The sequence below is a fragment of the Montipora foliosa genome, chromosome 8, assembly GCF_036669935.1.
Source record: "Montipora foliosa isolate CH-2021 chromosome 8, ASM3666993v2, whole genome shotgun sequence".
Lineage (NCBI taxonomy): Eukaryota > Metazoa > Cnidaria > Anthozoa > Scleractinia > Acroporidae > Montipora > Montipora foliosa.
Genome location: NC_090876.1, coordinates 18,169,398 through 18,185,073, shown reverse-complemented (window position 1 = coordinate 18,185,073; position 15,676 = coordinate 18,169,398). Strand labels below are relative to the sequence as shown.

The 15,676-nt window shown below is 41.1% G+C and overlaps 1 protein-coding gene across 2 annotated transcripts in view; it reads left to right on the top strand.

The window, feature by feature from the left end:
• LOC137968031 (diacylglycerol kinase beta-like) overlaps positions 1 to 15,676 on the top strand; it is a 63,325-nt gene that overhangs the window by 3,396 nt on the left and 44,253 nt on the right. For both annotated transcript variants that reach the window (XM_068814643.1, XM_068814644.1), the window contains exon 3: positions 12,160 to 12,367. In XM_068814643.1, the coding sequence (XP_068670744.1) occupies positions 12,160 to 12,367 (208 nt within the window). The remainder of the gene's footprint in view (positions 1 to 12,159; positions 12,368 to 15,676) is intronic.

Here is a 15,676-nt window from a genome sequence, read left to right as displayed (position 1 = left end):
TGGCAAATTTGAAATTTTGGTTGAATGTGAAAATTATGATTTTATTTTATGTTATAAGCCTATTTTATTACTGTTTGTTCTTTGACCTTTTTGTAAACACTACTTTTTGGCACTTTAGTGTGCAAAATACTCGAAATCAAAGGTGATAAAAATCTCAAAGTTTTCTTTTCCATTTTCAAAGGGATAAGTTTTAGTAATAATCCAACTTTCATTGTTTTGTCTCTTCTCAAAACGTAACTGGAAAGAAAGCTGCAGATTAGTCTTTTCAATCACAAGGCATTTGATTAAGGCTGTGTTTGTACCTTAGCAAGTGACTGTTTTCTTACAATTATATATTATTGTATTTGGGTTGTTTAAAAAAATGGCCAAAGTTTGAGTAATGTTAATTTATTATTGGCAACTCGTCCCTCAAGGCTCTTGTCTTCCCAAACAAGGTAATGTACAAGTACTCTTTTCTTGTCTTCTAAGATGGTGGTGAGTGACATTTGTACAATTTTTTTTACACTGCAGTGAAGCATTGTAAGAGAAAGTTTAAGGGAAACATGATCAAAGCAGACAAAAAAATTGATATATGTTTTTTATATCAACTCTCCACATGAAATTTAACACCAATCACAAAAAAAACCTACAAGAAATAAAGTGACCATCCTGTTATAGTGTATAGTGTCAGTAATTCATACTGAGCCTGCAGTATGTATGCAGTTATTGTAAAACCCATGTGCTCTTTGATTAATACAGTTCTTAGTTGATCCGCCATCTTACATGCAGTTGTCTGTTTGCCCGAGAACATAATATTTCTGGCGACGAGGATTCGAGCGACCATGCCCAGCCTTGGCAAAATAGAGGAGTTCAATTCAGCTACTACAAGTATCAACCGCTACCTAGAGCGACTGGAACAATATTTCGTGGCAAACAGTGTTCCCACCGATTCTGCCGAGTCACACAAACAAAGAGCAATCCTAGTTTCTGTTATTGGCGCCAAGACCTACGATGTCCTTTCGGATCTCTGCTCACCGACTCCTCCTTCTGAGAAAACGTATGCACAGCTCACCACTATCCTAAAGAATCATTTCGCACCGAAGAAACTTGTTATCGCCGAAAGATACCGATTCCACAATTGTACACAACGTGAAGGCGACAGTGTCACAGCGTTCGCTGCTAACCTGAAACATCTGGCTTCAACTTGCCAGTTCGGCACTCACCTGGATGAAGCTTTACGCGATCGTTTTGTCTTTGGTCTTTGCAGAAAGGAGACACAAAAGAAACTGCTAACCGAGGAACACACTTTCGATGCAGCACTGAAGGTCGCCCTCGGCGCCGAAGTTGCTGGGAAGGATGTTGCTGTGTTCTCGCAAGGAAGTTCGGCTTCTGTTAACAAAGTTGACTCTGGTAATCATCGCAGTTTTCCGCCTACCCAACGTCGTAAGGGTCCTGGCAAGCGAGGCAAGTTCAATTCCTCGGGTAGCAACATTAAAGACCCCTCGGAGTGTTTGAGCTGCGGAAAATCAGGGCACCCACGTTCTCAGTGTAAATACAGAAACTACACGTGTCATTCTTGCAGTAAGGTTGGTCACATCTCGGAGGCATGCAAAGGGAACCTCAGAAAGTGCATCAGCTGGAAGGATCAGAACCCCCTCAAACTAGTCCTCTTGATGATTCGGTTGATCCTTTTTCCTTCTCGCTGTACACTCTGAGCTCAGGCCAGCAGGGAACCTCTCTTTTAATGGAATTAGACACTGGTGCAGGCGTCTCAGTTATTTCAGAAGAAACTTACAAGAAACACTTCAGTGGCACACCCCTCATGCCGTCCAATACTCGCCTACGTGCATATACAGGACACCCACTCACAGTACACGGGCAACTTATTGCACACCTAAAGTGCCAAGACCAGGGCACCGATGTCCCCCTTCTTGTTGTTGAAGGCTCAGGCCCATCCCTTTTTGGAAGAGACTGGCTGTCCCGACTCAACTGGACGAAGATCTGCAATATTTGCATATCGGAGACAGACCTCCCACAGGGCGTGGCTTCCCAGTTGCACACAACTATCCAGAATCACCCTAACGTTTTCAAACCAGGCCTCGGAACCGTCAAAGGAATCACAGCCAAACTAGAGCTGGAACCTGACGCACGTCCCAAGTTTTGCAAGGCTCATCCTGTCCCCTATGCTCTTCAGGAAGCTGTTGAAGCTGAATACGACTGTCTTGAGTCAGAAGGCATTGTCGAACAGGTGGAGTTCAGTGAATGGGCTACCCCAGTGGTTCATGTTCCCAAGGCAGATGGAACTACACGCTCTTGTGGTGATTATGCGGTTACTGTCAACCCCCAGCTTCACGTCCCTCAGTATCCAATTCCCCTCCCGGAGGATGTCTTTTTGAAACTGCGGGGTGGACAACGTTTCACTAAGCTCGATTTAAAGAGTGCCTACCAACAGCTCCCGTTGGATCCTGAAAGCCACAGTCTCAGTCACAAATGTTGTAACGCCGACGGAAATTTTTCCCTCCTCCCCTTTCAATGTTGATGTTTATGGGTTCCAATGCAAGAACTTTCCAGTAAACGCAACATTAGAACGACAAACGCAACATTGAAGGGAGGGAGGGAGGAGGAGTGCGTTATCAATAGCTTGGATGCGAGTTACGTGCTTTTCAAGAAAGTGTTACAACTATTTATGACCGAGGTTGTCTGAGTGTTGAATGACGCATTTCAGATAAGAAAATGCGCCATTACTAATGTGTTCTGTAACGGTTGTTTTGTGGGACTTTCGCAATGAAACGAAGTTTAAGCACGTTTCTTTACTTATAAAATTGCTATAAAGAGTTGGTTTGTTGCTAAGAAGGAATAATATTCTACAGAATTACGAGAGAAAAGCGCTGCACTAGTGTAATGGCCTTTAAACACTGTATCGATAATGTGACACGGGCAAGAGCTTTTTACTTAAGCCGGGTTAAACGACTTGCTGTTCGTAAAGTTGCTGATTTATGTGGTATTTCAACAGCAAGTGTTGTAAGAATTTCCAAAGCAAATAGAAGCGCTCCCTCGCGTTTACGAAGTTCCTCGAAAAGAGGCCGTAAGTTCAAGCTAAGTGAACGACAAAGAAGGCACCTGATTCGCTGTCTCAGGGTCCTACGAAAAAGAGACGGGACTTTCACCTGTAAAAGATTAATGGAGGAGGCCGGAATTAAAGAAAGTGATGTTTCAACGAGGACAGTTACACGTTACCTAAATTCAGCAGGGTATTTTTATTTGCAGACAAGGAAGAAAGGACTTATGACCGAAGATGATCATAAGAAAAGAGTGGCTTTTGCTAAACTCATGCAGAGAAACTTCAGTGCGGATGTTTGGAAAAAAGAAATTGCGTTCTACTTGGACGGAACATCCATCGCATATAAGAGGAATCCTTTTGATCAAGCTATCGCACCTCAAGGACGAGTATGGAGAAAAAAAAGCGAGGGCCTTGCTCATGGATGCATTACGAAGGGTCGAAAGGAGGGAACTGGGGGCAAAGTCTTAAGGCTTATAGTCGCTATATCCTATGACAAGGGAGTAATTTGCTGTGAGCCTTATGAACACATGACAGGTAGCTACTTCGCCACATTCGTTGCTGAACACTTTGATCGATTGTTTGAGTTGGCTGGAAAAGGTGTCAGTCGCCTATGGATGCAGGATGGAGATCCTTGTCAAAATTCTGCATTAGCAAAAGCGGCAATTGAGCGTGTAAATAGCACCGTCATCAAACTTCCACCACGAAGCGCAGACTTACATGTTATCGAAAACGTTTTTGCTATTGTTAATAGGCACCTTCGAAAACAAGCAAGGGATCGCAAAATAAGACGTGAAACGTTTGAAGAGTTTAAAGCTCGTGTAATAGATACGTTTTTCACCCTACCGATAGTAACTGTAAATAGGTTGATAGACTCTATACCAAAAAGAATGACCAGTGTCATCAGAAAGAGGGGTGGCCGTATCAAGTATTAGTTAATACTCATTTTAAAGCTCTATAGCGGACAACTGTAATGTTTTTTTTTGTGTGTGTGCGTGTGTAAGTACAGTGTTACACCGGTGGGAAATGTAAAAAAGCTTGTTGCTGTTGTCATTTTCCGCGTTAAATAACGTTGCAACTACTAATTTCAACGATGTATCTCTACTTTTTACTAAACAATCAATTGTCTCTTTGTTTTACTTTGTATAATGTATTTAAAGCATAGCTCTTCAAAAGAAAGTTGATATTTACCGGTACTTTTTCTTAGATAAAGGACTGGAATCCATTGACGTGTATAAATTGCTTGTGTAAACAATCAACATCACCCTTGTGATCACGGTACACCATGATCATTTCTTGCAAAAGTACTTTAAATCTGTCTTATCTGCCTTTTTTTGTACTTGACAATAAGCACTAGAACACAACTTAACTATAGTGAGATTTTCAAGCAATTAGCAGTTTTTTGTCCTCAAAATTTCTACGGTACACCATGGTGATCCGTTGTCGGTAAATTAATTACAGTCTACTAAAATTATTTAGCAATGACGGATCACCATGGTGTACCGTAGCAAATAAGTCTAAGGAAGGCGCTGTTGTGATTTCTATTATTTCTGGTTACACATAGTAACTACTACAATAGTTTAGTACGATTAAACGTCCTAGTTTTTACCAAATACAACGCTAAAATGAAGAAAAAGGATGGTGATCCGTGATCGGTACACACTCACATGTAACCATAATTAAATTAACAAGAGGCAGAGTTTAGGCCTGGGGATAGACAAGTTCAGCAAAACAGCGTGGACAAGGTGGAACTTGCAGTTGTTCTGCCTCAGTAATCTGTGAGCTGAATGCAAACACTCGCCAACGAACACGCATCATTTCAGTCTCTCTTTCATCCAGCACACCAGCACGGACAAAGGAAATTTCCTCCTTGGCGGTACAAAAGATGGGCGTATCCCCTTTCAAGGAAAAATCACATCTGTAATGGGTCTTGGGTGCTGGCAGGTGAACCTCATGGCCTTCCAATAGCAATAGCAAATCATGCCATGGGATGATGTTGGCGGACCATCTGAAATCATTTAGAAATAAAACTTCCGCCTCTTCTGCACCTACCCATGCGAAGGTTGTGCTGGCCGGGTTGCAAAATGTGTTGTAAATGCTTGTAAGAGGATTTAAAAGAAAAGTTTTTCCACAATTAGACGGGCCTTTCAAATACAAGTTGCGGTATTTCCCTCTTCCCTTGTCAAGAAGATTTCTGATAGCCTCTGAAAATTCGTCCCCGGCTATGTTATTTCGCTCCAAAAGATTTCGCGCCATTTGCAACCAACGACGGTCACAACCTACAACGCATTCCTTTCCGAGCTGACTGTACAAAATCTCCGCTCTACTCTTTTCGCTGCGCTCCATCTTTCCTTCTGCTTCTTCTAATTCCCAACCTACACTGAGGGCCTCATCAACCGCCTTTGCTCCCCTATTCGCTATAAACTCCGCAAGGTCTGTTTTGCCTTCCCTTTTTTGATTATTTGCGTAGGCAAGAAGCTGCAACCGTGTGCGAATTCCCTTTTCAACGACAATTTGTGACACTTCAAAAATGCTCAGTCTTTTCCGCCCTTTTCTACTTTTTCCTTTACCACTGGCATTACCTTCCGAGGAGCTTTTCCGTGATAGAGCTCTACTAGCTGCAGACGTACATGGTTCCGAGAAGTTTGACAAGTCCGGATGACTTTCAGACTGTATGAAATGTGCATCCTCCTTAGTTGTGTAACGCCAGGCCGAGTAATAATTGCAATGTTTATCACTAAAATTTACTTTTACACGATGCCTTTCTTCTAAAAAATTGCGAATTTTTAGCCAACGACGTCTAGCACTTAACTTCACAGCCATGTGATAATGAATGCCACCATCCCTATGTCCTTCTTGGCTACACACCCATTGCACCACTTCGATACGACTAGAAGGATCAGCGTTTGAAAAACTGTCCAAAACAATTCTTGAAAATTCTTCCCGTGTAGGAACAATTTCAAGATCGGCTTGACTGTAAGTTATCAAATACACAAATCGTACTTGACGGGAATTCAGTGTTCGAAGTCGCACAGGCCTTTCCCCTAACCCACCTGCTGCCGCACTGCAACCACCGCAGTCTTCCGCCATAACATTAACTGATCGCCTCCTTTATCTGTATTCCGCTGGATGTACAAATTGACTTCGAACCTTTTCAAACACTCCTTTACAGCTACCGATCTACTTTTTTAATAGCAGTTTCCCTTTCTGATAGACGCATCATCTCTCAAAATATCATTGACTAATGTTGACTTTATTTAATTGCTTCTGCAAACACAGATAACAACAGTATTAACACACAAAAACCAGCCTTTCACCAAATAATTCTGTACATCTTTTTAAGTTTCCTCCAAGACCATTAATACTATTGCCCAAAGTGTATTTGGCGACAAATAGGTACCGTCTTCACATATCTTACAGCCCTACAACAATAATTTCACAATACACTGTCCATGGTCGTCACATCACGTCGCACACATGAAAACACTTAACAGTGACAAATACAGTCTCAGTCACAAATGTTGTAACGCCGACGGAAATTTTTCCCTCCTCCCCTTTCAATGTTGATGTTTATGGGTTCCAATGCAAGAACTTTCCAGTAAACGCAACATTAGAACGACAAACGCAACATTGAAGGGAGGGAGGGAGGAGGAGTGCGTTATCAATAGCTTGGATGCGAGTTACGTGCTTTTCAAGAAAGTGTTACAACTATTTATGACCGAGGTTGCAGCAGTTCGTTACCATCAATACGCACAGAGGTCTTTACCGCTACAAAAGGTTACCCTTTGGTATTGCGTCTTCACCCGCTCTGTTCCAGCGCACTATGGACATCATCCTTCAGGGTTTAGATCAGGTGGCGAGTATACAAGATGACATTCTTATTACTGGCAAGGATGACGAAGAACACATTAAGAACTTAGACAGCGTCCTCAGCCATCTAGACCATTATGGCTTGCGACTTCAGCTAAGCAAATGCAAATTCATGCAGAAATCAGTAATGTACATGGGCTGTGTCATCTCTGCCAGAGGCATTTCTCCTACCGAGGAAAAGGTAGAAGCCACCCGACAAGCACCACGCCCTGAGAACCTCACCCGGCTGAGAGCCTTCCTTGGAATGATCAATTATCATGGCAAGTTTATCCGAAACCTGAGCTCTATCCTCCAACCACTCAATCAGCTTCTCCAAGGTAACCAAGAATTCAAGTGGTCCCCCCGGTGCGAGGAGGCATTTAAAAAGGCCAAGGACTCACTCTCATCCTCTCATGTATTGGTTCATTATGACCCGAGCCTTCCTGTTATTCTTGAGAGCGATGCAAGCCAGTATGGCATCGGAGCAGTCATATTTCACAGCTTCCCTAATGGTGATGAGCGACCAATCGCATATGGCTTCAGGTCCTTGAACTCATCTGAGAAAAACTACAGTCAGATCGAGAAGGAAGGTCTTGCCATTATTTTTGGGGTCACTAAATTTTACATTATCTCTTCGGGCACTAGTTTACTCTGCGAACTGATCACAAACCCCTGTTGAAAATATTTGCTCCGGATTCTGCGACTCCAGTTTTGGTTGCTGCTAGACTGCAACGCTGGTCCCTTCTTCTCTCTTCGTACCACTACGAAATTGACCGCTTCTTCCATGGTCTTGGCCAACAGCTCCATGTTCACATAGATTTTGCCACCCATCAGGCAAAACATTACCTCATCATGGTTGACGCCCACTCTAAGTGGCCTGAAGTGATTGGTCCCATGAAAACAACAACAGCCGACTCAACCATTAATGCCATGCGTAATACTTTTGCAAGATACGGTCTACCAACCCAAGTAGTCAGCGACAACGGCCCACCCTTCCAGTCTAAGAGTATGAAGAGTTCCTGAGGCAAAATGGCATTCAGAGAACTTTAGTCTCCCCTTACTATCCCTCTTCAAATGGGTTGGCTGAGCGGTTTGTGCAGACTTTCAAGTATGCAATGGAGTCATCAGCTGACGATCCTGCAAGCTCTAAACACCGACGGATTCAGAATTTCCTCTTATCCTACAGAAGCACACCACACGCTACAACCGGCTCATCCCCTTCCAAGCTATTCTTGAAGCGAGAACTTCGCACTCGATTGTCTTTGGTTACACCTGATATTGGATCTCGCGTGGCCGGCCAGCAGGACAAAATGAAGTGCAATCATGACAAGTTTGCAAAGTTCAGGGAGATAGCTGTAGGCGACTGTGTTCTAGCACGTGACCACCTATCGGAACAGAAGTGGCAACCTGGTATTGTTGTACAGCAATCATCACCTGCTTCTTTTCAAGTCAAGTTGAACGATGGACGGAAATTGGAGGAGACATGTTGACGATGTACTTCAAAACACCCCCAGTTCTGCTGTGACTCATTCCAGCTCTGTCAAAGTTACATCTGATCAATCTACAGAAGGCATTACTTCTTCCAGTACCGGAAGCAGTACACCCCCACCCGAAGAATCTCAATCAGCGGAGTCGCCAAGCACCCCTACTCCTCCCACCCCTGCCCCGCATCGGTCCAAACGTGCTACTAAACCACCACACAGACTGGTTGAAGAAATGGACTAAAAGCGTTAAGTCTCCCCTTAATGACATTGAACTGTGCTTCTAATAGTTTTGTTCCTTTTCTTGAACTTTTGATCATTTAGAGAGCTTTTAAAGTGCCCCTAACCCCAAAATATTTTTTTTGCTAAAATTAACCTTTGCACCTATTCGAAACGCATTGCGGCCATTTTTTCATTTTTCTAACAAATCCTGCCATTTTATAGGCTTCGAAAGTTGCGAACATCCAAGCATCTTGTGTTCACGACCGAGTCAGAAGGGGAGTGGGCCTATTCCTGATGTGATGTCACAAACTGATTTACATGGCATTAACTCTTTGTAAAAATGCATGCAAATTAGATTGTGACGTCACATCAGGAATAGACCCACTCCCCTTCTGACTCGGTCGTGAACACAAGATGCTTGGATTTTTGCAACTTTCGAAGCCTATAAAATGGTAGGATTTGTTAGAAAAAGGAAAAAATGGCCGCAATGCGTCTCGAACAGGTGCAAAGATTCATTTTAGCAAAAAAAATATTTTGGGGTTAGGGGCACTTTAACAGTTGTAGTGTACTTCCATTTCTTGTCAGGCACAACATTTCTGCGGGGAGGTGTTATAGTGTATCGTTACATTTGTTATAGTGTCAGTAATTCATACTGAGCCTGCAGTATGTATGCGGTTATTGTAAAACCCACATGCTCTTTGATTAATGCAGTTCTTAGTTGATCAGCCATCTTACGTGCAGTTGTCTGTTTGCCCGAGAACATAACACATCCCAATGTGGTATTGTACAAAATGAGACTTGCAGTGTATGCTATTCACATTATCCCTTGAATATATTTTTTCTTTGGTATGCACAGGGATTTCAATTAAATTTTCTACATGTAAATTGGCTTCTAGATCTGGTTTGAGCAGAGTTCTTGGGCAAGACACTTAACTCTCACGGTGCCTCTCTCCACCCAGGTGTATAAATGGGTACCGGCCAATTTAATGCCGGGGGTAACCCTGCGATGGACTAGCATCCCATCCAGGGGGGAGTAGAAATACTCCTAGTCGCTTCATGCTACAGAAACCGGAGATAAGCGCCGGCCTGATGGGCCTTCTAGGCTCGTAGCAGACTTTACCTTTGAGCAGAGTTAAATCTTTTTCCAGGGGTGTCTGTACTGGGCGTGTCATTTTTTTTTACGCTGCAATGAAGCGTTGTAAAAGAAAGTTAAGAGGGGTGGCTCTTAACTACCAAACTGTTGCTATGGACCTCTTCAAATAATCATTTCTCAAATCCCTAGCTCTCAAGGCAGGCTTAGCATAGTCGGTTAATGTGCGACCTTCTGAGTCGGAGGGTTGCCATTTCGATCCCCCTTATTTGATTGACGCCTGTTTCGACTTTCTTCTGTACCGTGTTGCTGTTACAGTAACTTTGAATACCCGTGAAACAGAGCATTGATGGAGGAAGGGGAGTAAATGGTGCGCACCGAGGGCCACAAGTTTATCAGTAACTCTAGTTGACTGTCACGTGCTACCCTTGTAAAAATAAGGACCGTTACCTTAACCTTTGACTCTAAAGTTACCATTTTTTGCCATGTTTGTTCTATTTTAACTTTCCTTTTTCTTATCTGATTATGTACATGTAGTTTGAGTCACAATCAATTTTGGTAAATCACATGACCAAAACAGAAAATGCCTAAAAACTTGGCGAGTTAACTATATGTTTTTCACAAGTTTTTAACACAACAGTATTTGGACATTCTAATTTAATTTAATTTATTAACTTTGCCAGTCAAGCTGACAGAGCAGCTTGCTCCAATTACTGTGGCCCCTTTTTTTACCCCCCAACCATGATACACAACAGAAGACAGACCACAACACCTACTCTTAGCGACAAGTGTGTGGGATCTTTTACATCCCACAGGATTATGAACATTAAAGGGTTGTGAGACTGGCCCTATCAATAATGGTTTATTGTCCTTATCCAAGAAGACTAGAGAGTCTAACCATTTGCAGATGTAATAATTATTACAAAGCCAGCACTTTCTCCTCAGTTATTGAAAGACCCTGAGTGTTGGTCCAGCCAGAGTTGAATGCACGACCTGCCGCGTGACAGCCCGGTGCTCAACCAACTGAACCACTGATGCTGGGTGTAGCTTGGACTTTAAAAGCAATTATTTCTCATAAAAATTATGACATCATAAGGCCCTCCTTTGATACTGTAACACTTATCAGTTGCATTTCTTGTCCACAATTTTTTCAGAAATTCCATGTTGCAGTTTGCGAAAAATGATAGGTCGGTTCCCCTGATCCTGTGAAAAAACTGCCTCTTGCTTCCGTTTGTTTCATGAGAGCTTTTACCTGCTTTTCACTAATTCACACAACAGAGGACTGAGGCTAGTTGTGCATCCCCCCTTCTGATTGAAGTGTTGTCAGATTTCCATTGAAAAAGTTACTTCAAAGTACCTTATTGTAGGGCTCTTGACTGAAAAGTTTCCTTAGCAACCATCGTCTTTCTGTAGTCAAGAGCCAGCCCCCTTAACCCTTTTACTCCCAAACGGGCCTGAACTGGCCAGACTTGACTAATTACTCGTCAATGGGGACCCCCCTGGAGTCAATGGGTTAAACTGATTGTATCACCTTTTTCCAGGGGTGTGCCAGGTTTAAAAGAATGCTCCCAAATGCTACATTTCAAAAGTAAAATAATTATTGATAATCTTGTTGAGACGATTTCATGTTGTCATTCTCCTCGTGAGTTTTAATCTTGGGGAGTCAGTGCGGCTTAGCAGTTACATGTATTAACTGTGCCTTCCATCTCTGTGACCTGAGTTCAACCCTTGGCCCCGAGGTCGTATGTGGGCTGAGTTTCAGTTGATCTTTGGAGTCAAGTGATACATGTACATGTAGTACACATTCAGATAAAACAATAGGCAAATTCCATTTATAGGAAACCAATATCAAATTGTTTACTCACAAGGCAGATGGAACTGTAATACCTTTGAGCAAATTTAATGTCTCATGTAGTCAGCTTCAAACCATGGAGTCAAACCAAGGAGTTTCAATTTTAAAAAAAACCACTTTCTCCATGGTTATTCACAGGGTTTCTTTACTCTTGAAGTACATGCAATCAACTTGGTAATAACCAATCATTAACGGGTTATTTTAAGCAAAATAGCAGCTGCAGGCTGACGGGGCACTGGGTACTGGGTATTTGAAGATTGGTGATTAATGGTGAGTCTTAGGAACGTTGAGTCTTAAAAAAAGAGGATCACAATCTTTGGGCACAAGCAGTTTTCTTACATGTACATCATGATTCAGACATGTACATGTACGTGTATGCCTTGATTTGATTTGATGCGGGCATGCTGTCCTGTGTTTTCGTATGTTGGATTTAAGCCTAAACCTTATTTAGCTCCTCAGGTGTAATGTTTGGCTGATAACCAAATAATCGTCGTCATCATCTTAAAGACGTAACAGCTTTTCTAGTCAAGCACTAGTAAGAGAAGAGTCTGACTGATAATCAATTCAAATCCTTGTATTTTATTAGCATGAAAGGTACCTATCATTCATGTAGTTTTGCTTTTTGCAGCCTATGGACTATGAGGGATTCAAGCTATTTATGTCAGCCTACCTTGGTAACAATGTAAGTGAAGACTTGTGTCAGCATCTGTTCTGGGCATTTCATAAACAAGTGGCTGTGCGTTCTCCGTCCTTGTCACAAACTATCATTGACAGTGTTGCGGCTACAGTGGTGTCAAATTCACAGCAGGATGTTAACAAATTTGATCAGCGGAGACGTGAGTTTTCCCTTCATGGCTTGTACATGTACAGCTGTGATATTGTTTGGTTGTGTAACTTCCTATTGTTTTTCTACCAAACATACACTGTAAGAGAGCATGAGAGCTGTAGTAAGGACACTCTCTTTCACTTCACATGACTAGAACTCCTGGCCTGCCCAGTGTATATATATATGGTGTATGGGCATCTGTTGTTTTTTCCCTTAATCAAAGAACATGACTTAGGGATAGGCTGCTAAGCTCTCTTCAGCCATGCAAGTGCCTCTTAAGTTTTCAATAATTATTATTATTATTGAGATTGAATACATACAAATTAATAAATCTAGTGAAGTCCGGTTGAACATTCCTCGTCATCAGTAAGGTCTTAAATCAATTTTCAGGGCTCAAGGGTAAAGCCAACAAGCCACACAAATACATGTAAATATATTTGAAAAAAAGTACTCAGTTCTGATTGGGTAAAAGAGGGCAGTTCTCACTGGTGCAAATTTGTAATACAACTGTAAATTTTTAACAGGAGTACAGATTTGCAAGTACTCACCTACAAGTAAAGTGCAAATTGCAAATGCATAGGAAATGCATGGAATGGATTTTGAACAAAACTCTTGTACTGCAAAAGTATGAATATTTTGTTTCAACCAATCAGTTGAATACTGGCACTGGATACTGACACTGGACTGGTAATAAGAGTGATTTTTCACTGGCTGAGTGAAACAAAATAAGGGAAAAATGTTTTTCTCATGCATCGCTGGGGCCTGGGTATAGGTCATGTGACCTATCGGGCGGGCAGTTGTTTTTGTTGCGTCCGCCATTGCCGACTTTCCTCCCCACCCACCCAAAGATTTTCAGTTTTTATACAATACCAGTAATTTACTAGCCTTGAACTTTTTTCGTTATTTCCGGTCTTTGGTGTAATGCTACTTGTATTAGCTTAAATTTGCAATAAAGGTCAGGCTTGTGGCGGTCAGCTTGACATGGCTACCAGCGGTGTGTGAGAAAAGCTATAGTTGGTCCAGTGTTAGTGTAGATAGTCAATATTCAGCAACACAATGAGCAAGAAGCGACCTACAGCTATAAGCACTCACCAAAATTTTGGCAAAAACATAAGAAACTCTACCTAGAGACAGCAACATTCATTGCTAATTTTGCTTGATAAATTATTGTGTACCCTTATTTGAAACTGTAATCGTTTGTTAAGAGGAAATTATCATTGAGTTTACATGGAAGCTCACAAAATGATTGAGGTTGCAGAAAATTTGTAACACGCAGCAGCAACGTTAATTTGCAAATACCAAAAAAATGACAGCAACATTAATAGTTATAATATTTTTTCCATATTAGCTAGAGTGACATCAGCACAGCATAAAATCAACGCAGTACAGCTGGGCTCTTGGAATGTGTTATCATTTATGATCTATCTTAAGATTGTTTTTACCAATAATTGGAACAGCCTGATTACTGAAGCTTGTGTCACGTGAAAAAAGTCATACCCACATGTTTAAATAAATTATACGTGTACCCATAACTAGTACTGTACTCAGTTTACAAGTATTTTATCAGTTTTAATCCATGAAGTTAAGCTGAGTAGTTTTATACCTTATAAAACACAACCTGCGAGTTATTGAACGGCTTAAAAAAACTGTACGTGAATTCCACAAAAAGCGTGTCCCTCTGGAGACCGAACAAAGGTTCAAATTGTAAGTCTTAGAGGAGAACATACAATTACATGTACATGGTGTAGTTGGCGACTAACTGAGAAAGATAAGTCGCCAAATTATAAGTAAATTCAAGTTGCCAGAAGGTTAAGGAGCCCCAAAGGCAGAAAAACAAATCCGAAGCTTTCCAGTAACACACAATCCACATGCTCAAGGTGCAAGCAAAATGTAAAGAAAGAAAATAAAACTGCCGAAATCGATGCTAGTTGTCATGCTGTAGGTTGAGCGAGCGAAACGCAATCAAGATGGCAGATACAAAGTACGTTTTTTCAATACCAGCGGTCTTTCTTTAAAATGCTGCGTCTGTGATTTACACAGAAGTAACACACCTGGTAATGACGTCACGTTGAAATCCACAGTTTTTCATTAAAGGGAAACAGACATATGAATTTGATTTATCCACATTTTTTCGCAGCAAACCAATCACAGAATTTATGTTCCTTATCCTGAATCGCTTATTTATTTATTCAATGTTTTTTCAGTTCTAAATGAACTCACCAAGTTGGCAACTAAAGGAGAATCTTTAGTCGCCAAAGTGGAAGTTTTAGTCACATTGGCGACTGTATTGATCATGATTTCGTTCCCTGCATAAAGAATTCTAGTGAGGAATGTTTTTATTATCGGTTTTTAATTAAAAGCTCATGCGGGTGACATTTTTTTGCTGACCTGATACATGCATGTAGTTTGTTTTGCTAATGAGATATTAATGAGCTGTTATTTAAAAATTTTAAAAATACAATAAAAACAAAAAATAAATAATTTAACTGGGGGACTGCATGGTTAAAAATTAGTGTAACATTTTACCACTTAAAGTGTCTGTGGCTGTAGAAATGATTGGATGGTACGAATTGTGTAATGTTCAATTTCCCAAACCACGTTCAAGAACACAATGTAATTGCCCAATAAGGCATCGCTAAAAGAATTGCAGTACATAAAAGACCACCTGAAATGTCCCAATGTTGTAGGTTTTGCAGTGGTGGCCCAGAAACAGTCGTGGGCAATCGCCCATTAGTTTTCTTTGCGAACCAAATTGCCTGCAGCTGAGAAAAGTGCACTTTTTTGTGTCATGTCAATGAATAAATTTTCTTGTAGATATTGGTATCAGATCATTAAATTGTCTAAAAAAGGTGTGAGTTTTCTGTGGTTGAAGAATATTGCTTTGGGCTTCAGAAGAAATTTTCTGGGGAAGCATGCCCCCAGACCCCCCTAGGAAGGAAGGTCCACATACATGTAGCTTTCTAAATACTTTGCTTGGGTGTTAAACCCATATGCCCAAATATTTCAAACCTTATTGAAACCCCTGGATCGGTTTGGAGTGTTTTACAGTGGTTTAAATCCATGTCATTAAACACAGGTTAATTAATATCTTGACTACATTATACATCTTGAGCAATGAACATCAATTGATTAAACAAGCCTGGCAACTTTACTGTTGGTAATAATTATTAATTTTTGTTACTAAAGTAACTTAATTTTATTATTTAAGCTGAAATAAAGTTTTTTCCTTTTTTATGTTAAAGATAGTTAAATTACGTTACTAAATGATCATAATCAATTAAATTTATTGTTCAAAACTAACAATTGAAATTAATCAATA